Source organism: Phalacrocorax aristotelis, chromosome 21 (assembly GCF_949628215.1).
Source record: "Phalacrocorax aristotelis chromosome 21, bGulAri2.1, whole genome shotgun sequence".
Lineage (NCBI taxonomy): Eukaryota > Metazoa > Chordata > Aves > Suliformes > Phalacrocoracidae > Phalacrocorax > Phalacrocorax aristotelis.
In genome coordinates, this window is record NC_134296.1 from 5,979,154 (window position 1) to 6,001,150 (window position 21,997).

Genomic DNA, 21,997 nt, shown 5'->3' on the forward strand with positions numbered 1-21,997 from the left:
TTATGGGAATTTTATTTGAACTATTGTGCTGCTTAGACAATCGGATGTATTTTTAGCTCATGAATTCTGTTGGAAAAATCTCTGTGTGAGATGTCACCTTGCCAGCTTAATACTGTAGTCACAACACGATCAAATTCATGCAGCATAGAAAACTGGCAAAAAATGGGATGTTGCGTTAAGGGGAGAGTTAACTCACTAAATGCCTTTAAGGCTGAGAAGTCATTAGTTTGTCAGCCTAAGAGGGAGGTGATTTTTTTTTTTGGGGGGGTGTCTCTAAAACAAAATCATACTAGTAAGAACCTAATTGTTCAACTAGTTTAATACAAGCTGCTATTTCATTGTTTTCATTACCTGATATCATTAGACACGTGTATTTATTACAGCCCAGAAGACTATGTAGTCCAAAACTTTTCTTTAATGACCAGACATAATACAGGAAGTCAAAACAAGACATACACATATACCCACACGTACGTATATATACCAATATACATTTAAACAATGCAGAAGAGGTAGTACCCTTCATTAAGAAATATATAACATGCAGTAAAAATACTAAGACAATTCAGATCTGCCTTCACTGCACCTCTTCCAAGTATTGCAAGAAGCTACAGAACTTTTTATTCAGCATCAATCCAAATTCAAAAATGTACTCAGTTCTCTTATATGAGCGTACCTTGAGTTTTCTACAGGTGATCCTTCAGGTGACTGGCTGAAGGGGACAGTATTTCGTTCATAAGTTAAATACTATGGCTGTAACAACTCGGATAATGAGCTCTGAATCCATTACTTCTTACAGGAACCAGATTGTGTGTATGCTTCAGGATACAAGGTTAGGCAGGAACACCAAATATCTAACCTGATCTCTTTCTCTTTTTTTTTTCTCTCTGTAAAAGACCCAGTCGATGACTGAGTTCTGTTTTGGAGGGATGCTTATCCTATAAGGGGAAGAAAATAACACATAGAACAGGGTGGATTTTATTGCTGACCTTAATAAAAATTTCAGTGTAGTCTTGACGTTATATTAGGCTTGAAGTAACTTCAGTAGTTAGGTTTTATCAGGGGAAAAAGAAAACCCAGAAAACTAACTCGATCTCCACAGAAACATGATCCTAAAAGTACTGAAAGATGAAGATGGGGAGACTCTGATAGCTCCCCAGTCCGCATCCAGGAGCGTCCTGGCATGCCTCAGATGCCCGGAGAACAAGCTGCTAAAAGCAGGAAAGCCAGATCATAGAGCCAAAGCTCGGGTACTTTAACCCACTTATTCGGCAACTCTGTACACTCAGAATAGAAGCTCTGGGCAATGGTCCGTGTGACCACAAAAGCAGAGCTCTTTCAGAACTTCATCAACCAGACTGACTCTTAAGATTTTAAAGCTGTGCTTACAGCAACTGAAAGACTTTAACTGTATTTTTTCTTCTTTCCTAAAACAGTATTCACAGAGCAAAGATTATCAAATGTTGAGACTTAAATGTAAAAAACAAAACAGACCTAGACCTCACTAAATGCACTTTCCGTCTCCATTTCCATGTCTAACCAAGGCATGTCTCTAGTCAGAAGATACGCACTAGGCAGATTCAAGAGTCTAAGGAAGGCTACAGTGAAAGAGGAAGACGATACCGTCCTCTTTTAGGATAATTTTCCAGGTTTCCTGTGTTGTTTAAGCTCTGACGGGACAGCAGGAAAAAAAAATCCAAACCAAACAGCAATGCAACAAATCTAGGGAAGACACTGTAGTATATTATAGATAATATTTATCTGATATGCTCCTCCTCAGAGATGCAGGACATATCTTCATCTGTGCTTTCCTCCAAATCTGGCAAGTTGCCCCAGAGCAACACATTCACACCTGGTGGGAAGGAGGTAAGAAAACAAAGGAGGGGGAGGAAAAAAAAAGAAAGGTATTTTTGGATTGTGACCTTATTTTCAAGTTGCACAACTGTCTATTTTCAGAGAAAATAAATTACTCTGATCATTGCAAAACCTGGTAAGTCACGTTCACGATAAATGTATCAAGACTATTTCCTATTTTTCTTCCAAACTGATCTTGTAATTGTTGTTTACAGCATAATTCAAAGAATAACTCCCTGCCCATGGGTGTATTTATATAAGCTAATTCATGTAGCTATTGATAATCCCCTCATGGCTGATTTATTTTTAAATGCATTGATCTGAAACACAGGTGACACTGAAAGGTTTAGGCAATAAGTTACTCCTATCTGCAAAGGGGAGAAATGATATTTCAGAAGGCTACGCATTCCTCAGGACTAAAGGCGAATTATGCTAGACGCTTGGCATCCAAACAACACCTAGCTGAAGAAACCAGCTAGCACGAGCTGTAACTTCAGCTTGAGCTAATGAGGCCTCAGTTATATAGGGTCAAAGTGACAACATGACTCACCCGATAAGGGTGCCCATTGGACAGCTGCCTAATAGCACAGTGAAGCTATACATGCCACTATAAATAGCAGCTGGTGGCTGTGTTTATACTAGTTATAAAATTGCTTCAGAAAATCCTGACTTCTGTCCACAAAAAGGGCAGGTTAAGTTTTCTGATGAAGATAAACACCCAGTTAGAAATTTTAATTTACAAAGTAGTTACAATTACCTCCCCCGAAATAGTTTGCTGGATTAGCAGTACAGTAACGCTTGCCTTATGCCTCCATATGTTACGCTCCCTCCATATGCTTTAACTATATCGAGATGCCTCATTAGAAGGAGGACTTAGAATTCAAGAGTTTAGGGAAGAGAAGGAAACATATGTGTTCCTTACCAGAAGGGTCTAGTCTGTTGATGCCAAAGACTGCTTGGCTATGAAACATCCAGAAGTGGCCATTATTACAGGACAGCAGGCAAGGTTTGCAGGGAGAAATCACGTGATAACCAACAATGTTACCACTAGAAAGAGAAGTGAAATAATGAGCAACACAAATGCCTGACGAAGAGATAGATGTTGGCTTTTCCAGCTCAAGCTAGTGTTAAATAGCCATGGTACCAGACCATTATGTAATGCTCCTATTTTGATAAAGTTAAGGGAACGCAGTTAAACGAGCCTCTTAAATATTTAGGGAACATCTGTCAGGAGTTACAGAATATCTAAGTTTTAGATCTTTGGCACAGAGAACCATTTAGTAACCTAAATTGTGTAATCCAGATTAGTTTACATACCAACAAATGGCTTTTTTTTTTTATTTGAAAAGCCCGTGATTCCAATGGAATCAATGTAGAAGTTCATCATGCACATAAAATCCATCTCAACATAAGCACTGTGCACAGGAGAGTATCAATAGTAGGAGTAATGAGACCGGGAATATCGAAGCCTTATCTACTGTCCCAGGCTGAAACCTAGAACAGCCATTTTTTAAACTTTCTCAGTCATGTGCTCTGGTGAGGTATTTGCTTCTCTACTTCCGTCTAAAAATTGAAATACTGCGTTCCTGTCACAACCCCCCACCATTCAAATCTGAACAAGGTAAAAGTCTGTATTATGAAGCTGAAAGGATCGTCTCAAATAACTGTGAGCTATTTGAGAGTTGTTTTTACTCTTAAATATCAGGCATTAATAAAGAGGATAAAAGAACTCCAAGAACTTTAGTGACAGCGTGTTCCATCTGCTAGCAACAACTAGATCTGCCAAGAGGATGTTCTATTAATTAGAATATGAGTAACTACTTACTGCGGCCTTATTCACACAATTATCTCAGTGTTGAAGCAGACATTTAATCAGGCAGGTGGCATGCAAGCTTTCCCATCTACTCAGACTACTGACAGGGTTGTCACATTTCCACTTGGGACTCGCACAGAAATAGACTGGCAGCCATGCCCAGAAGTAGTGGGCTGAGTTTCTATCAAGCAGCATTAAATTTGAAATAGAGTACGCAATCTGTTCATTCATCCCTTAACGCTTGCACCACAGTCGTTTACAGTGAGAAGGTTAAACGGTATCAGGGCGTGCTTGAGGTGTTAGTGTCGCTGAATGGCATTCTTACCACTTCAAACACGCGATGTTCTTCAGTTTGCATTTGCAGATCTCAGTAAAATAGCAGCTTCCGATGAAATCAACAGTACTAGACGGGAAGAAATTAAAAATACAGAAGTTTAGGTGTGGCTATGATTACAACTGTAATGTTTTGATAACATAGGTACAAAGTCACAACAAAGTGATGTTACCATTACAGTCTCATCTGGTTTGTTTTTTTTCTTAACTTTCTCAAGACCGCACAACTCCGTTTTCCTATCATCTACCAGCCATACTCATATCGAAAGAAAAAGAGACCATGTGACATTACATGAATGTATCTGAAGTCCTCTCAAATTAGACCAGAAAGCAACGCTTCTCTCTGTACCTTGCAGGCTGGGGCCCTGGCGCTGGCTGCGCGGCACTGTCAGTCAGAAATCTGATGGCAGACATCGCCCTACTTCTGGCGAATCTCAGCTAAGGCTACAGAACGATAGCTTAAAGGCTAGGACGTTTAAAACCCAACCTTTGATTTCTTATCTCCTTTTAAACCCATACTTACTAATTAACATATTATTTTGCAACCTTATTTCCTTAGTATTCAAATATCGTTATGGGAAAGCAACACACAACCCACTCGGGGGAGAGTCGTTCTGGAAGCGGTGTAAGATCAGGTTTGTTCTGTTTACAGGTATTTATTTCAAATTTTAATCTTTGCTTAAGGAAGGAGCTGGAGGAACTCCCCGTGGCTCCCTGAGCCTACGTCTTCCCCACGAATGGATTAAATTAGACTTTTGATTTGCCAGACGAGGAGGGCCTTGCTCTCTCTGGGGCTTCCCCAGGGCTGAGGGAGAGCTGAGGGCTGAGGGTGGGGTGATTTTGGGGGCGATCCCCGGGCGACGGGCCGCGGGGGGCCCGGCGGCCTGGTCAGCCCGGCGGGGCGGGCGGCTGCGGCAGCGGGCCGCGGCCCCGAGCCTGGCAGGTTGCGCTTACTTAATCTGAGCTTACCCCGAGGGCGGGATGTCGGTGGAGTAGAGGTCGGTGTCGGTGTCCGCCAGCAGCACGGCCTTCATCCCCCGCCAGCTCAGCACCTGCTGGCAGAAGCGGCAGCACAGCACGGACACGCAGCGGTCCTCGAAGGTGCAGCTGCTGCCCGACATGGCGGGCGGGCCCCGCCGCCGCTCTCAGTCCGTCCGTCAGTCCGACCAGCCCGGCCGCCGCCAACGGCCACGCTGCCACCTGTCAGTTTGAATTCCCGACCTCAGTCTCCCATTGGGCGCGGGAGGACCCGCCCCACTAAACCGATTCGTGGAGATCAGCAGCAGGACCCACCCTTTCCCTGCTGGCCGTTGGAGGAGACGGGTGGCACTACCCCTACCGCCTGGCTATTGGTGGGGGAGTGCGCCCTGCCTTGCTCTCAATGGCCCAGCCGGCAGTCTATTTACATCTCTCCCCGCCCCTGAGCTCGTCCTTACGGAGGAGGGTCTGCGCTGCGCCGGGCCCCGCCTGGCGGGGCGGGGCTATGGGTGCCAAGCGGCGGGAAGGAGGGCGGGCCCAGCTGACAGACGGTGCCTTTTGGTTGGACGTGATGCCCGTCGCTCGTGCCCAGCGCTCCTCGCCGATTGGGCGATCCTCGCGGGGGCCGGACGGCGGCTGGGCCGGCGAGGGGGACCGGGCGGCGGGCGCCAGCGGCCGGAGGACGCCCGGCTGCGGGAGGCGGGGAGGCGGCTCCGCTGCGCCCAGGTAATCGCCCCGCCCGGCCCCCTCCCCTCCTCCGCCTCAGCCCCGCCGGGGGGCTGCCCGCGCCCCGCCGCCTCCCCTCAGCCTCCCCTCAGCGCGGCCCTGAGGCGGGGCGCGGGGCCGCGTCCCTCAGCCCCGGCCCCCCCCGGGACGCCCCCACGCTTCCTCTCCCCGCCGCCCTCATTGTTCTTCCCGGGCGGGATGCGGATCCGGCGGGTGTCGTGTTTATTTATTTCTTCCTCCCGTACGCGCATCTTCTGCGGGAGGCTGCCCGGGGGCGGGGGCTGCAGCCTCCCCCTCCCTCCCCCGAAAAGACGGGGAAAATTAATAATAATATTAATAATAATAATAAAAGAGGGGAAGGAAAGTTGTGTCCCGCCGTCCCCCGGGGGCAGGTTCCCGTCCGCCTCGCACATGCCGGGCTGCGGGGCCGGCTCTGACCCGTGCCTCGGCGAGGGGCCGCCGGAGGACCCAAAATAACACTTAAAAAAAAAAAAAAGGGAAAAAACAACAACCCCAAAACCTCCAAAGCCCCCACCCCGGAGCTGCCGAAGGAGAAGCTGCGGACGGAGCGGGGGTGCCGGGAGCGCCCGCCGGCGGTGCGGGGCCGGGGTGCGGGAGGTGCTGCAGCTCGGCCGGGCTCTGGCCGCTCCCCCCCACCCCCCTCCCCCCGCCCGCAGCGCTGCTCCTTCGGGGCTCCCCTCGCCCCTCGCCGCCGCTCCCTGCGCTGGCTGCCTCCCCTCGACCCCCCCCCCGGGACCCCGCTTTCCCGGTGAGCCGGGTAGGCGTTTTCCCTTGGTTACCTGGCCGGGCTTTATTTCTAACCCCACGCTGCTGCTGCTTAAAGGATAATTTGCAATGTCAGGGCAGCTTTTCTTTCAGTCACAAATTTTGGCTGCGCATCTTGTGATTGCTGGCTGCAAGCTGTAATTTTCTAAATATATATTTAATTTTTTTTTTTTTTGCATTTGCAGGCAAGCAAACCAAAGAAACCGGCTTCTTGTCCTCCGTTTCTGCTCTCGTTTGGGATTTGATTTGCTTCATCTCTGAGCTCATTAAAAAAAACAAAAACAAACAAACAAAAAAAACCAAAAAGGCAAACCAAACCCACACAAAACATGTTGTGCGGAAGGACTTCCACTCCCTGGCTGTGCTATTAACGTTAGCAATCAGGAAGAGCCTTTGGGGGCTGCAGGATCTCGCTAGTCTGATGCTGCTGCTAAAGGTTTTGGTGCAGGGAGACAAAACTGCTGCCTCTTCCATCCGCTGATCTCTTAACATCTGCATTTTGCTGCTGCTGTGCTCCGTCTCACACCCTCTCTCCATGGACTGATTTTTTTTTTTTTTTTAAATCCCTTTTCGTGGGGGGGAGGACAAGCGGAAAATCAAGGAATTGCATTGAGAGGAGCGAAATTGCATTTATATCTTGTGTTGTGGTGGATCTGTTTTGAGGTTAATCTTTTTTGGAAAAGAAAACATGACGTCGCCAGCAAAATTCAAAAAGGATAAGGAGATCATAGCTGAATATGACACTCAAGTTAAAGGTAGGAATGGTTTTATTTTTGTCTCTTTTGCTATTGCGGTACTGGCTTGCGATTGTAGGAGTTTGCAGTGGATGTTTGGGTGGGGAAGGGGGAAATCATTTGCAGATTGCCTGGAATTTGCAGGGCTTCTTCATAATACAATGCTGGATCGGGTTTGCAATGCTTTTTCTTGTCCCCATGGGGTAGGTTCCTACTATGGTATTGCCATTTTAAGGTATCACGGTAAGGGCTTTTTTAATGGAATATAACAAATCTTTGAGTTCTGAGAGACCCATATTTTTTTCTGTCTGCTGTTCTAAAATATGGCTTTGCATTTGAAAGATGAGAGCTGGTTAATTGCCTTTTAATCCTCCTCCTGTCATGGGAATCTTTTAAAAATCTGGGTAGTGTCAGCAGAGCATATTTCCCCTGGTAGTGATGGGGACCACGCTGAGGGTCCCTGTAAAGCTGTTTGTGCTAGAAAGTTCCATTATTCAGGATTTTGCCCTTGGTGAGCCCATGATATTACTGCCTCATTTTTCTTACTGCACTCCTGAGCGTAACACCTTAAGGTTGCGGGGTGTGTGAATGCACACGTATCGATACATACATACGTGAATGAATAAAGCTAATGTGTCGGTGTTATTCCCGTCATCATAAGGAAGGCAATGAGGAGTCAGAGGCATAATTGCAATGATCGTGCAAGCCTTCTGCAGAATTCAGTTGGCTGGGTTTCAGGCTATCATGTGCCCTAGGTAAAAAAAAAAAAAAAAGGATGGTGAAATGTCTGCTTAGCTTCTTATTTTTGCAAAGTTTTCAAGATAACGCTTATTTAAAAAAATAATTATGACTTCTGTATGGCTTGATGTATCACTGTTAGGAAGTTATGAGATGTAGTGATTTATCTAATTGGTTAAAACTTGCTTGGTATGCTCCTAGCATGCAGGAAAGATGGCCTTCGGGCAGGCTTGATTGAGTTAAATCGATGCGATTTACAAAAATGTGATTTAAAGCCGAGTAGGAAACCTAGATTAAAACTGGCAATTAAAATATTGTTTTGCAATTACGTACTTAATTATTTTTCCTACTGGGGGGCTGCTCGCTGGCTGCAAATCATTAAAACGTGTTGTCCTGCAAGATGCATGTCCCTGCACTGACCTACATGTCCGACAGGAGATACATGTCCTACACTTTCTAGTACTCTGTACCTAGAAGTAGTTTTGACATTTATGTTGAAAATGCTTATCTGAGCAAATATAAAGCTGGGAAGGAGTTTATTTTTATTTAAAATTTTTGGGTTCTTACAGTTAGAAATGGAGAAGAGCATGTTTCCCTCTTACTGATCTAGTTTCTCTTCCTGTTTTCTAGCTGTCTTTGATGGAAATGGGAATTGAAGTCAGTGTAAAATTAAAGGCTTGTATGTTCTTTCATTATTTACCCCATCAAAATGTGCCCGATAGATACAAGCTTCTAGTCACAATATTTATGAATTGGATGCTGTAACAAGAAAGAAGGCTTTAGAATTAGTAAAGCGCATCTTCTCTCGTCTCAGTTTTTTCATGCATTAGAAAAGGAAAGAAATCTTTCCCTTCCTTTTCAAAAAGAGACCAAAAGGATGGGTAAAATCAAAATGAACCTCCCCTGTGTGCAGAGGCCATTGCTGCCAAAATTCAGCTCTTCAGGTGCTTCAATTCAGCCTGTAAATGTGGTCCCAAAAGTGAATTGTTGTTGTGGCATATAGGCACTTTTGCCTTTTGCCTTATAAAATGTTCCTATCTTAAATATGCAAGGTTAAGAAGAGCAGAACTGTGTAAATGGATCCCGAGGAGCTGGGGGAAGGGGGTTTCCTTCCTGAACTAGTGGCGAGGGCAGCTATGAATTTGTCTTGGGGTGTTCATCTTTCCCTGCGCAGGGGCTCCTCGAGGCGCACGCCTGCCGTGAGGGACTGCAGGGAGGTTAAGGTCAGCCGTGTGCTGCCGGGGAAGCCTTGTGCTGGATGCCTGGAAACAGCCCCAGAGTGGCTGATGGAAGGTGCTAATCCATCTCCTGCTCCAATCTTAAGAGGGAGGCGTAGATGGGCTGAACGGCTCAAAAATGCACAGGGCAGTACGGTAACAATCCTCCCCCCATCACCTCATGTATTTCAAAGTATAGCCATGAGCTTCCCTTCTCCACCTGGCTTCAACCCTTCACAAGCCACTTTGACAGTGGGGATCATCGCCTCTCTGCTTTTAGGGATCAAGTCTGGGGGGAGACTTTGAAGTTATTGGGCCTTAAAATTCCATGAAACTTGCTTTACGTCTCATGGATACCTTGGCTTTGAGCTGGATAGTGATTTGACTCTGTAGGAAGACTCATGAGTGGTAAGACCTCTTGCCTCTCTAATTCCAGAGATGTGCTGGTGTCTCTACTGTGGTGGGAGAATGAGATGGTACTAAAGGCATGCTTAAATCCAAAAGTGTGGTGCTGCCTAGTCGTTGACCATATCATGATCCTTGCATAGAAAATTTCAATGTCTGCTAGAATTCTGACTTCAACTTCAGAACTGACTTCAACAGGAACGGCATAGAAATGTGTTAACTCTGATTATGGGTTATTTGGTGTCTTTTCTCGGGTGTTGTGAAGTGATGTCATGAAGCAGTTGCTGTGGGAGTGAGATGAACCAGGTGTTGGTGTGCTACACAAATTGTAAGGTATCATCTGTTTCTCAGATGAGAAAACTCTGATATTTTTCACTGGCATTTAGAAACTTACTACATTTTTTTGCTCCATTCTGGCTGTATGTTGGAAACCGTATTTAGAGGCTTCATTTAAAACCGTTAATCCACAAACACGTACTCAAGCACTTTAAATTATTAATACTGGAATGATTGAGCCTTGCTTAAAAATTTAATAGTCTTTCAGTTGTTAATCAAAACTATTTAAAGAACAGTATGATTTATGGTTAATAGATCATTGCTATGCAAAATGTTTGGTTTTCTGTTGCTGAATGAACTTGGTAATTTTCCTTGTAAAAGGCGTGTAGGGGCGAGAGGGTGTTGACGAGTTGAACTTCTTGTTCTCCCGTGGCTGTGAGCTATAGGTATTTGTTGTCTTCTTCCAACAGCCAGTTCTTTGCCTCTTTTGGGTTGGAGTTAGCTCTTCCCATGATTTGTGCATGCAGCTAATGGCAGGGGAGATCAACAGTAGGGTGAAATGAATTTCTGAAGATGAAGGGGATCTTACACATCAGAATTACTGTGCAGTGGTCAGGGGACGTGGAGGGAGTGACGTGTTTCTTCCTACTAATTACTTGCACAGTGCAGCTGAGGACAAGTTTTGCAGCCTGTAGCAACTGGTGCAATGCATCCATCCTTGGAGGTTGCTGGAACTGGACTGGATACAGCCTTGAGTCACTTGGTCTGACCTCACTGCTGACCACCGGAGGCTGGGCTGGATGACCTCATGAGCTCTTTCCAACCTGAATTGTCCAATGAGCCTGTGGTCTCTAGTATCTTGAGGTTCAATTACAAACTCGCTGTCTTCTGCAGAAGCGAATTAACCCTCAGAGGTGTCCAGACAGGCTGGCTTTCCTCTGCAACTGCACTGACCTTGAGTCTTTTGCCTTCAGATATGCAAGCAAAGTCTGCCTTGAGTTTGGTTGCATGCCTGCGCCATCTGCACTTGCACGCTTCATGCTGTTAGCGAGGGGGGGAGAAGTTCCCAGTATTAATAGGCTCTTCTTGCAAGACTTGTTGAGAGAGCTTCTCTCTTTGAGGAAATTCTGAAATGGCTGCGTGTCATGCGGTAGGAATTCTCCTGACAAGATGACATGGGGTCAGCAGGGGATGGAAGTGCTGCTTTGATACGCTTCTGTACCGTGTGCTCACAAAGATTATGAGTTCTGTGAAGCTGGAAAGTGAGATTCTGTGGTCTCCATATGGAGCCTTTGATATCTCAAGCTCATCCCCTTGTCTGGATTGTCTCTCCCAATTCCTTTGTGCAAGTTGCGGTAAAGCAGAGATAATTAATTTATGCTGTGCAGTGTGTTCCATGTGAGATTTGGATGCTGCCTATCTATGCCCGACCAAGGACTGACAGACTGTTCTTTGGTTTAATGTATTAAATTGGAGTGTACATTTGCTGAGGAAAGAAAAGCCAGTGATTTATCTCTTAATTCTTTTCTTTCTCCTCATGTCCCACGAGAGCCTTATATTTAATTAGTTTGTATAAAGCTTCAGTAAATAGCTTCATGGTTTGGGCTACAGAAATTTAATACTGAAATTTCTTACCCAGCGAGGGTTTGTGAGCCACTCCTGTCCTTGAGTAGTCTCTAGCAAAGGTTAAGAAGCATCTCTTGCAGATCTTGCAGCACAGTCCAGAAAGCACTAGGAACATGAAAAATAGATGAGGTCATTTATAGCAGGAGCGAGCACAGTACAGAGGTGGCTGCATGGTTATTTAGCTGAGTGTGTCTTGAGCTAAGAGAAGATGCCTGATAAGAAGAACTTCAGACAAGCCTCCCAGCTGCCATCAGATTCAGGCTACCATAATGTCTAAAACTTTCTTTTTAATATCCCCGAAATTTCTGCTGAATTTCAGATAAGTCCTTTTTACTTCTCTAGGTTGAACGGCTGATAGTATATTTTGTCTGATTGTGATCTTTTGCCTTAAGTGCTGCTTGAAAATGCCTCAAACGCTCCGTACAAATCTCATTTGCATGCTACATCTGAGCGCCTTGAGTGGTGGTCGGCAGGTTTTAATACTGGTAAACTCTTGGGAGTGGCACAGACCACCTCTGTCTGAAAGGCAACAAAAGCAGCCGTCACTGGGTCAGCAGCTGCAATTCTGGGTAGGAAGTGTGATGCTTTTGGAGGGGATTTGAAACAAAATTGGGACGTCTCTCAACTGTTGAAAGTTTTCTTGTTAACATTGCGCATCCAGTGCTTGTCCAGAAAGCAGCTATTTGTAGAAATGTCTTTTGATTTTTCGATCAATAGGTTGGAATCACTGTAATTCATTTTGTTGCTAAACCTGTGCGCCTGGGGATTCTCAGTACTGTTGACATTACGTGTGTGATGGTTTTTCATTTGTGTGTGTCTTCAGGTCCCCAAGCTGGTCACTGCACGCTGTTGCTTGGTATTTGTGCTTCGGGGAGTTAGGGCTGAGCTCTCGGCCACTCCTTTGGCAATGCCTGTTTAATAGACTGTGTAAATAGGCTGTTCAGCCACGCACCCTGATGCGGTGGCATGGAATAGTTTGGAATTTTGCGATTTGAGTTTGTATATATTGGATAACCATTTACATTGAAAATGTAAAACTACCTTTTAAGGGGTTTTTACAGTTAATCATTACTCTGTGCATGTAAGTGATTCCATTTGTTTGCAACAATGACTTGCTCCAAACTCTGGCTATGGAATTGCTGTAGGATCATCTGTTTTTCTGCAGTTCTTGATAGTGCTAATCCCTTGAGTTTTGGAGCTGGATTGGGCCAGCGAAGCAGCCTGCTGCCAGAAAGGGGGAAGGGGCTGTTGGGAGACTCGTTTGATGTTACAGCAATAGTCTGTGTTTCTTTTTGTCGTATGTACAGTTCCTGCTAATGGATTACTAAGGAGGATGGGAGAGGTGAAAGAATGCACTCTTCCTTCTTTCCTCTCCATCTCCAAAATCCCTCTGTTGCAGATCTATCACTGCAAGGCTAGAGACCAAAGCTGACCAAAAGACCTCAGTCACTTAAGTGTTGCAGTTTCTTCCACAAGCAGAAGGAATCGCCAGTGTAACTCCAGTAGGGTTTCTATAAAAAGTTTACTAGTGATAGCCAGTTTTCCCTAACTCCCAACTAAGGGAGCCCCATGACATTTTTCCTTAGCTCTAAATGATTTCCTTTCGTGGGAAGGGTACACATTAGCATCTTTTCCTTTTTCTGTTAGTTAAAAGGCTTGACTTTTCTGGTTTTGTTTTTAATGCTTACTAATTTTTGCCCATTTTGGGAATTTACTTGGAAGAACCTATTTGCCTGGTCAACTTTTTCAGCTGTCTTAATGAAGAGTGAAAAATCTAAACCTTTGTCGAGATGGAAAGTATGTTTAAACACATGTTCTCGTGAATAGCTTTTGCGATCCCATGCACAGTTGATATTCATTAGTTATGACTTTATTTAGTTCATTTTTGTATGACTTTTGCAGATTTCATGCTTTCTGTTAGGGGATTTCTACAACATCGTGGGAGTCTCTGAATGTTAATGTTTTGTAGGCAATGGAAGCAAATGCAGAGTTGTGGTTGATCTGCTGAGGGATAAAAAAGTATGGGAGAAAATGGGAGAAAGGGTCTTGACTTCACAGTAATTCCATCATTAGAGACCATTCTTCATGTCTACTTTCTCCTTTCTTTCCAAAATGGCAATATCACAGAAGACAAAACAGGACCTTTTTGTGAAACCTGTAAGTAGTGATCAGTGAAACTCTTGATGTGAGTGTTTAAAGTCAGAAAACACACATGGATATGGAATAACTGTGTCGAGGAAGCTCAGCTGGTATTTTTTCCAAGTAGATGCTGCAAATTGATTTGAACCATTTAAAATACTATTTTTTTGCCATCAGAGTAACTATTTATTGTTAAACTCTAAAGCTTACATTCAGCTTTGGGTCAAACCCAATAATTTTCCTTTGAGTTGGTATAGTGAGAGTTAATCATTGCTTGGGAAAAAAGTAAGGGGCTGGGAATTTTTTTTTTAAAAAAATCACTTCCTCTGCAATTCTGAATGTAAAAGGATTATGTGTTTACAAGAGCTGGAGTTATTTGGGAGCACTGCTTGCACTCTGAAGCAGCGTGGGCTTGATGTTAGGATGGCGGTGTGCAGCCTGTGGTGGACCTAGATAAGAGTCACCCACAGCCAGTGTCGAGAGGGTGCGCCCATCGGGAGAAACGAGCCCAGCATTTGCTGGTCTTCAACCAGGCAAGGCAGCAGAAATGGAAGCAAGTATAAATGTAAATGTGGGCTGAGCCTGGGTGTAAATCTCAGCCGATATGCCTGGCATATGGTTTAATGCTGTGCGGTTTAATCTAGTGTGCACCCTTTTGTATGCTGCAGCATGCTGTGCAGAACAGTGCAGTAAATCTTTGGCATAAACCACAAGCAGCAAATTCTCAAAACATTCATAGCGTTTCCCCCATCTCTCCTTTACTGAGCCCTTTTTTTCCAACATTTTCCGTCAAGGTGTTGCTAAACATGATGCAAAAATTCTTAGGTCTTCAGTGTTTTTAGTGTGCCACTTTTGCTTCACATCTATTTCTGTGAAATTGGCCGAATTAGGCCAGGGGAGCTGCCTTATCCTGTGGCACATAAGCAGCTCCTGGCTTTTTGACTCTTGAGAAGGAGCCAAATAAACAGATTAACTCTAAACCAAGAGTGGATTTTAATCTACAGTTGTGAAGTGCTGCGGCAGGGTGATTTGATCAGTCCTACTAATTTTGAAGTTGGTTGGTTTTTTGGGTTTATTTCTGTTGGGGTTTTTCCCCCCCCCCTTTTAATCATAGGACTTTCCAGGAAGAGCCTTTTGGCTTCCCTCATTTTAAGTAGGGAAGGGGTTTTGGTTTGTTTTTATACTGCTGTCTTTGGACAACAGTTTTCATGCAGACAGTAAGCCACGGAGCTATGCAATTTATAGATGGGGAGTGCTTGCAAGTTGAATCTACTTAAAATAACAACAGTTGCTGCCTGGGAATTAGTCCCTGACTCTTTCTTTGGACAGCAGTCTAGTCCCACTGCAGGGGCATGCTCCGATGGGTGAGGAAGGGGGGTTTGTTCCCGACAGACCTGTAGCTCCCACAATTGCTAAACTGATTGCTCTGAACGAGTGGATCGATTGTTTGCAAACCAAAGATCTGAAGCCTCAGTCAATCAAAACAATTCTGTGTCATTGGCGGGTTTTTGCAAGGCAAACTGTGCAGGGTTTTCTTGCTGTAGCTTTTATTTGGTACCTGAAAAGGAAGAGGATGATTAGCAGCACAAGCTACTGCTTATTCTACAGACGGGATTGTTTAGAATGATATTTCTCTATTTTCCTTGGTTTTTAGCCTCTGCGTGGCATGCCCGTGGCATGAGGGAAGGCTGCAAAGCTGCATTGGTTTGGCTGCCAGTCACATCATTAATCCCTACAGTAAAGGAGAGTACAGGGCTTTAAGCTATTGTTAAAACACGTGAAGGTTTTTCTTCCCCCTTGCATTTGCAGCTTGAGACTTGGTAATGATGGATTGGGTGCTGTTCTGTTTCTCATTTCCCACCCTCCCAATTGCCCATCCGTCCTGTGCCTCCACTTCTAGAAACAGTGAGGATGGTGCTGCAGATAACGTGGTGAATGCTGATGTTTTAATCGCCAGTCTGTTCGATTTTGTTCAGAGCGTGTCTGGATATTGCAATAATAAAATATGATACTGTCTGCTGCTGATGGGGGCTTAGTGGTGAGAAATCTTAAGGGAAACCCAGTTTGTGGTAGTAAGTCCTTCACAACAATTGTTCTTTGTTGGTTTAGTGATCTGAATGAAGTGAGGTAGGGATTGTCATTTCCCTGTGTCAACCATTATATTTAGGCATTAATTGATCCCCTCGTTCCCCTTCTCAGCAGGGAGGGAGCGATCCAAGCAGGGCAGGAGGAAGCCAAATTGATGGACAATATCAAGACACGTTCTGGGCCATGGCATGTTACATAGGATTACGCCTTTATTTGGGGACTATTTAAGATGCCTGTTTGATGAGGTGTAAATAGAGTGGGATAAATTACTCTTGTGCCTTTGAGGATGCTCCTACTCATTAGCACTTAATTTGCAAAGGTAGGTGTTATGGGAAACTCCACAAAATCCTTTTCTTTATGCGGGTTAACACTGGGCAGTGCTCTTGCTATTAAGCTGCTCGAGAGTACCTGGTCTCCAAAACGCATTTTATGTCATGTTCTTGCTTTTAGGGAAGCAAAAAAAGGAGTTATTTACATGTTTCAGTGGCATTGCTTGTTAGTAAAATATGAAGAAATTTTACATAGGGACAGGATTATGGGTCCAAGAAACTTCCACTCCGCTGCCAGATGTAGTTACTTAGCTCGGGCAGTACTGTGGCAGCCACAGGCAGATGGTAGCTGTTGTGTGCTTGCTGGCGTACAGCAGTTCTCCTTCCTCCGTCCCAATTCATCTGGGGACGGCTGTCTTAAATGTTTTACTTGGAAATCACAGCTGTGATGAGTTAACTTCTCCTAGGGCTACTGATGGCACTGCGAATAGCTGTCCAGGCAGTTTTGATCAGTGAGCAGGAATGAAGGTTTCTAGAAAACTGATGCTTTCCCACCCTCTTGGAAACCCTGAGCGGTATAATGTGCCGTTAAAGCAGAATTGGGACACACGGCACAAAGGCATGGCAGAGTGAATTTTACTAAGATGCTGACATGCCTGCCCTCTGAAAGGGTTGCTTTCCTGACCGGAGCATTTGGCAAATCCACTGAGAGGGTTCTTTTATTTGTTTATTTTTTTTTTTGTCGGCAGTAGATGTAAATTCAGTTCTGTGGACCACAAAGCAGGTGTATTACAGGCATGTTTTAAAGAGTGCTGTCTGATGAATGTGAAGTCTTTTGAAAGCTCAGGACAGAAAACATGTAAATAAGAAGCAGACATTATTACTGTGGAAAAAAAATTGTCTCCATTTTTGCTAATATGTGCAGTGGGTATATTAATGCATGATAATGACAAACCATAGCATACAAAATGTTTTATGGACTGTGGAAGTACAGAGCTCTGAGCAGGCCCGTGGAGGTTTTTCCCCTCTGTTCGATAACCAGTTATTCAGAAATTTAATAAATTAATATCTTTGTGAAGTGGTTTTGGCAAGGAGCCTGGTTTTGCCTTGGTCTCTTTAATGAAAGTTACTCTTCCTAACTTCTCTGTGTTCTCTCCATGTGTTGAAGAAGGAAGCCTGCTTCAGCCCATTTACCCTTTAAAAAGCAAATGGATAAATCACCAGTATTTCTGCTGCATAGTGGGCTGCTCGTACCCGTCTGTGTCCCAGCTCAACGGGGCGGACTCCAGTGCTGCAGAAGGATGCTGAAATATGAACAAAAGACTTTGCCAGTAAACGACTTAGAAGTGTGCAGCTGGAAAAGGGAGGGGGAAAGGGTTTCTGCGCTGTATGGAGGGAGGAACAAATGCAACGCTACAAAGGTCACAGGATACGGCAATCATGTTTGGATGGAAACTTAACTTGCTATGAATGAAACTGTGCTCTTGTGTTTTCCCCCTGGAGCTGACTGTCCAAAAACTCTGGATACTTCTTGTTCTGTTTCTTTTTTTCCTTTTCTTTTTTTGGCTCTTGTGAGCTTCCATGAGCTGCGCTATAGAAATGCGGAAAAAAAGAGGTGGGGGGGACGACGGACAGGCAGCACCCACATACATGCTAGGAGAGGCTTAAATGCACTAATCTTTGGGTTAATCTAGTACAACTGTTTGCAAGTCAAAGTTTTGTCTATGCTAAACAAATGTGTAAGGTTTCTTAGCAGGGAACTTACTTGGCTACCAAAGATGTCAGCGCTGCTGACCAGGGTTGTTGGATAAACTCAGAGCTTGGGCTCAGCACCTCTTGGAGCCGACTCCTGGACTCCCTGAGTGTTGATTTTGATATCCTGTGTGACGCGAAGTCTCGTTACTGCTTGCTAAATTGCCTTTTCTCCCTCCATGTGCTCTTATTCCATCCAGATTGTCTGTATTTTCTCTGAGGTTGGTTTGATCTTCTATCAATCCATATGTTACCTTTCATTATATGATTAATTTCTGTCTGTAATGATAAATTACCCAAAAGTGCAAGAGAAATCCTTTTATTTAGCCCAGTTGTCTAACGCCAAACACACTGATATGCGTTACCTTCATACTTAAGGAATTAATCTTTACTTAGGCTTTAACTGAAATTATTTCCCCCATCCCCATCAGAATGAACTTGATAGAAGGTAGCTATAAAGGGCTCCTTGCATCCAGTAATTTCCACTTTTCACTTTTTCTCCCCAGAAATCTTGGCTAAAAATGGACCCCCAAACATGGCCCTGGAGGTTCAGGTAGTAGGTTTGTTTCAGATTTAAAACAAGGGAACAAATTCTGGTACTGGCCTCTCTGGAAAATCCCTGTAGGTAAAGTTGTCTTTTATGTCCTGAAAGTAGTGACAGCTGTTGCCAGCAGATGAGAAAGTTTTTTGGTTTGGTTTTGGGTTTTTGTTGTATTTTGTTCTGAAACTTCAAGTTATTTTCTGATTAACATACTCAGTTAACAGTTGGTCATTCTTGCTGTGGTTTATAAATTTGCTGATTAATTTCTAGTTTGAGATGAAGGAGCATCCATGGCAGGGGTGTTGCAATACTACAGGAGAAGGCTCCGTCAGTATTTTGGGAAAGAGCTTGCCATTGCCAGGCCAACACGGACGGAGTGGACGAGTGTGGTGTTTTTCTGCTGCTGGAGGTTTCTCCAGAAAGCAGCATCTGTAGCTTGTGAAGTTCCATAATAAATACTTGCTGTGAGTTGAAAGATCAGCTATAATTTTCTCCATACTTGGTTGCCTTTTCCAGCTCACTCGCATCGTTTCAGTGGTTTTATGATTAGGCTTCATGCAAATAGTTCTCATTCATGCCCCACCCTCTGCCGAACCCAGAGCAGCAGGGCCAGCTGCTATGGTTGGGATGAAAGTGCTGCTAATTTGCTGTTACCTTTAGTTTAAGGATTCTGGGCCTTATGAAGGCTTTGCTGTTGTCCTTGCTGTAAGAAGTTATTTATATGTTGACTATTTAAACACATTTATCAGTTCTAAAAGATCGTTGCCTCTCCTTTCAAGAAGGTTCCTTTGAGACCTTAGATGGCGAGGTGCAGGCAGAGGATGACAGCTGCATGTATCCGTAGGAAAGAGTAAGCCGATTTTTATTTTTGTTTGGAAAGCGATCAGTATTCAGCCCCCCCTGCTTGGGCTGTCTGTTGTGGAAAGGTTACACTGAGCTTACAGAGCTACTTTGAATCTTTTGACAGCGATAGCGAGAATAAATTCAAGTCTCTGCACTGAGGTCTCTGACGTACAAGGGAAACAGGTTCCTTTTTTTTCCCGGCCTCTATTTTGTTTTTCCTTTTTGTTTTTGCTTCTAGTCCTGCGCCTCTCTCAAAGCTTAGTTTGTTAACAAAACAAAGATCCCCCTGATGCCTCACTTTAACCTTATGGCAATAACATTAAAATCTGTTGACCATTAACATTTTAGAGCACAGGTGTTCTCACTTTTACATAGAGTGGTCTTTCTTGGATATGTGGAAAGCTCTTTTATTTTCACTCTTTTTATCTGTCAGTGTATGAAATATTTATTTACCTGGGAGAGGTGAGTTTGGTTTTAAGTAGCCCAAACAAAATGCCTGTTCTATTCAATGTGCTAAAGAGCTATTCAGCTGTACCGTAAGTCTCTTACATGAACCATGCTTTATTTCCACATTGCTTTCTAAATTCACATTTCACTTAACATCTTAAATCTACTTTCAGTCTTTGTGATACCCCCTTGCCTATCAGTGAAAGCGAGGGCGTTCATATGTCATACGTAATTTTTATAATTGAGATCACTTCTATCTCTGATATTTTTTTAAAAAAAGCTGCCCGAAAGCCAGAGTTGTCTTTTGCAGAATTCTCCGATTCTGAAACTGCCTGTAGCATACTTTAAGCATTACAGATGTTATTCCTTGTCTACTTTGAAGCTAAATAGAGCAAATTGTTCCTGGGTATAACTGTGGACATAACTGTATGTGTATTTATAACATGCGTGTAATACAATTCACTTTCTTTCCTCTTCAGAATTCCCTCCATTCTCCTTTCAATTAGCTTTGCGTGTTTTGTGATCATTGGAAGAACATTGAGTCTAAACCCGCATTTTTACAGGTTTGACGGTGGCAGGGCTTTGTGGGTGCTTTGTGCACCCTCTGGGTGAGGAGAGGCCCCCTCCGCGCTTGGTGCTGTAATTCAGATCCATTTGAGGAGCCTGTGTTCTCTGGGTTGCTGAATTGGGTCTTCCAGCAGATCTCGTGCAGTAGGACGGCATTGTGTTCCGAGTAGGCTGAAAGTAGGTAAAGAGATTATGCAGTGAATTACTCGAAATGACCTAAATCAAGGTCTCCAGTGAGATTTATGGGATTCAGTTACAGATCTTGAAACATGTTGTGAGAACACTGAAGCCTTAATTTATTTATGTATTTTTTTAAAGTTTTGTCTGCAATGCAGCCTGCGGGGCTGGAAAGGACGTGCTGCCTCCTTTTAGGAAAAGTTACTCAGACAGAGGAGATAAAACCCCACATTACAACTCTGCAGTTTACTTTTTTTGGGGTTTTGTTCTTGCTTGCTTTTCTGGAGGTGATGGAATGGCAAATCCCAGCATTGTTTCGAAGGAGATGTCTGAGTCAAGAGGCGCGCGCTGGTCCGAGTGAAAACGGAGCGGGGGAATGCAGCTCACCGCTCAGGTAAAACTCAGTGGAGTTTACGGCGAAGAACAGTCAAAACCAACTCCATGAATGAGCCAGAGTTTGTGCAGCCTTGGACTGGACTGTTGGGAGCTGAAATGTGTCTATAGGCATCCCCTCTTTTGACTCCTTTCTCCCTTCTCTTTTCTTCCTCCCTGACTTCTGCCATTCAGAAATGGTTTGGGTACTAAGTAGGAAATAAACACTCCCCTGAAATTTCCTAACACAAATAAACAGGTTTGCTATTTTTAAGTGCCAGTTTTTTTATGATTCTTCCAAAGTTCTTTTTGCTCCACTGGGATTGAGTCTTGAATAAATGTTTTCTTTAAGATTTATTTTTAGGAGTTAAAGGCTTATGTGAACTTCACTGCTGGCAAAGATACTAGATTGCCAGTCCTAGATGTCAAATTTAGATTTTAAAATTTTTAAATCTTTAATCTGCCGAGATGAGAGGCCGGTTGAGAATATTGAGAGATGCTCATTTTGCTGCCTCTTGTGCCGGGGTTTTGTTGACACTTTCCTACGTCTGTGAGAAACAGTGTTGAAGCAAACCTTCGCTGTTCCCACTGAAGATGAACTTGGGAGCTTTGTGAAGATTTTCAGTTTAAATAGGAGAAAGTTTGGGAACGTTAAATATTTCTTTTGGCGGTAGAGCAAGCAGGAAGTGCATGTCTGCAAACGATTTGGGGGCTGATTCCCTGTCCTTTCTTTCCTTGTGTATAAAGTTCCTCGGTGTGGACTTGCCCGTCCTAGGGGATGACTGTCTTGTGTTTGTGGTGAAGAGGCGTTGTGCCAGAGCGTTGTGCAGAGCCTCTGCGCTGCAGAGACCTTCTCCTTGGTTCTGAGGCATGGTGCTGGGAATTGCCTCTTGCTTTCTGACCCGTTTATTTTGTCCGGCAAGAAGGTGAGGGAGGCTGCTGCGGGGCCGCTCTTGTCAAAAGCTGCATTCTTAGGAAGTGTTTTCAATGCTCCCAAATGCTGTTAATCCAGGTGACGGCATTAATGCTTTCTTTTTTTCTTGTCAGTTGGGACTAGAATAGACAAGGAAAAAGATACAAAGCAGTCGGATGTGTTTGAGGAAGAGGAAGAGTGTGTCAAAAGCAAAAAAAATCCGCTTTGCCTTGTCAGTAATTAGGGTGGGCTTAAAACTTTAGCAAGGGCTGGGCTCCTCGGTGATTTCATTTTCTGCGTGCCTTAGCTTGGTTTGAGGTTAGACTGTTCATACTAACACGTTTTACAAAATGGATGTTCTCTGCGTAGTGGTGACAGTGGGTATGTCTATTATTACTGATGG

The 21,997-nt window shown here is 44.1% G+C and overlaps 2 protein-coding genes across 5 annotated transcripts in view; one reads left to right on the forward strand and one right to left on the reverse strand.

The window, feature by feature from the left end:
* Window positions 1-397: 397 nt before the first annotated feature.
* On the reverse strand, window positions 398-5,232 carry FAM72A (family with sequence similarity 72 member A). Its single transcript, XM_075115602.1, has 4 exons — window positions 4,970-5,232; window positions 3,993-4,070; window positions 2,777-2,901; window positions 398-1,852 (listed from the first exon to the last, which is right to left on the reverse strand). The coding sequence occupies exons 1-4, from the start codon at window positions 5,119-5,121 to the stop codon at window positions 1,758-1,760; spliced, it is 450 nt and encodes a 149-aa protein (XP_074971703.1). The 5' UTR covers window positions 5,122-5,232; the 3' UTR covers window positions 398-1,757.
* Window positions 5,233-5,614: 382 nt separating this feature from the next.
* Window positions 5,615-21,997, forward strand: part of SRGAP2 (SLIT-ROBO Rho GTPase activating protein 2) — a 111,817-nt gene continuing 95,434 nt past the window's right edge. For all 4 annotated transcript variants that reach the window (XM_075115946.1, XM_075115947.1, XM_075115948.1 and 1 more), the window contains exons 1-2: window positions 5,615-5,704; window positions 6,676-7,245. In XM_075115946.1, coding sequence (XP_074972047.1) covers window positions 7,179-7,245 — 67 coding nt within the window. In that variant the 5' untranslated portion in view covers window positions 5,615-5,704; window positions 6,676-7,178. The remainder of the gene's footprint in view (window positions 5,705-6,675; window positions 7,246-21,997) is intronic.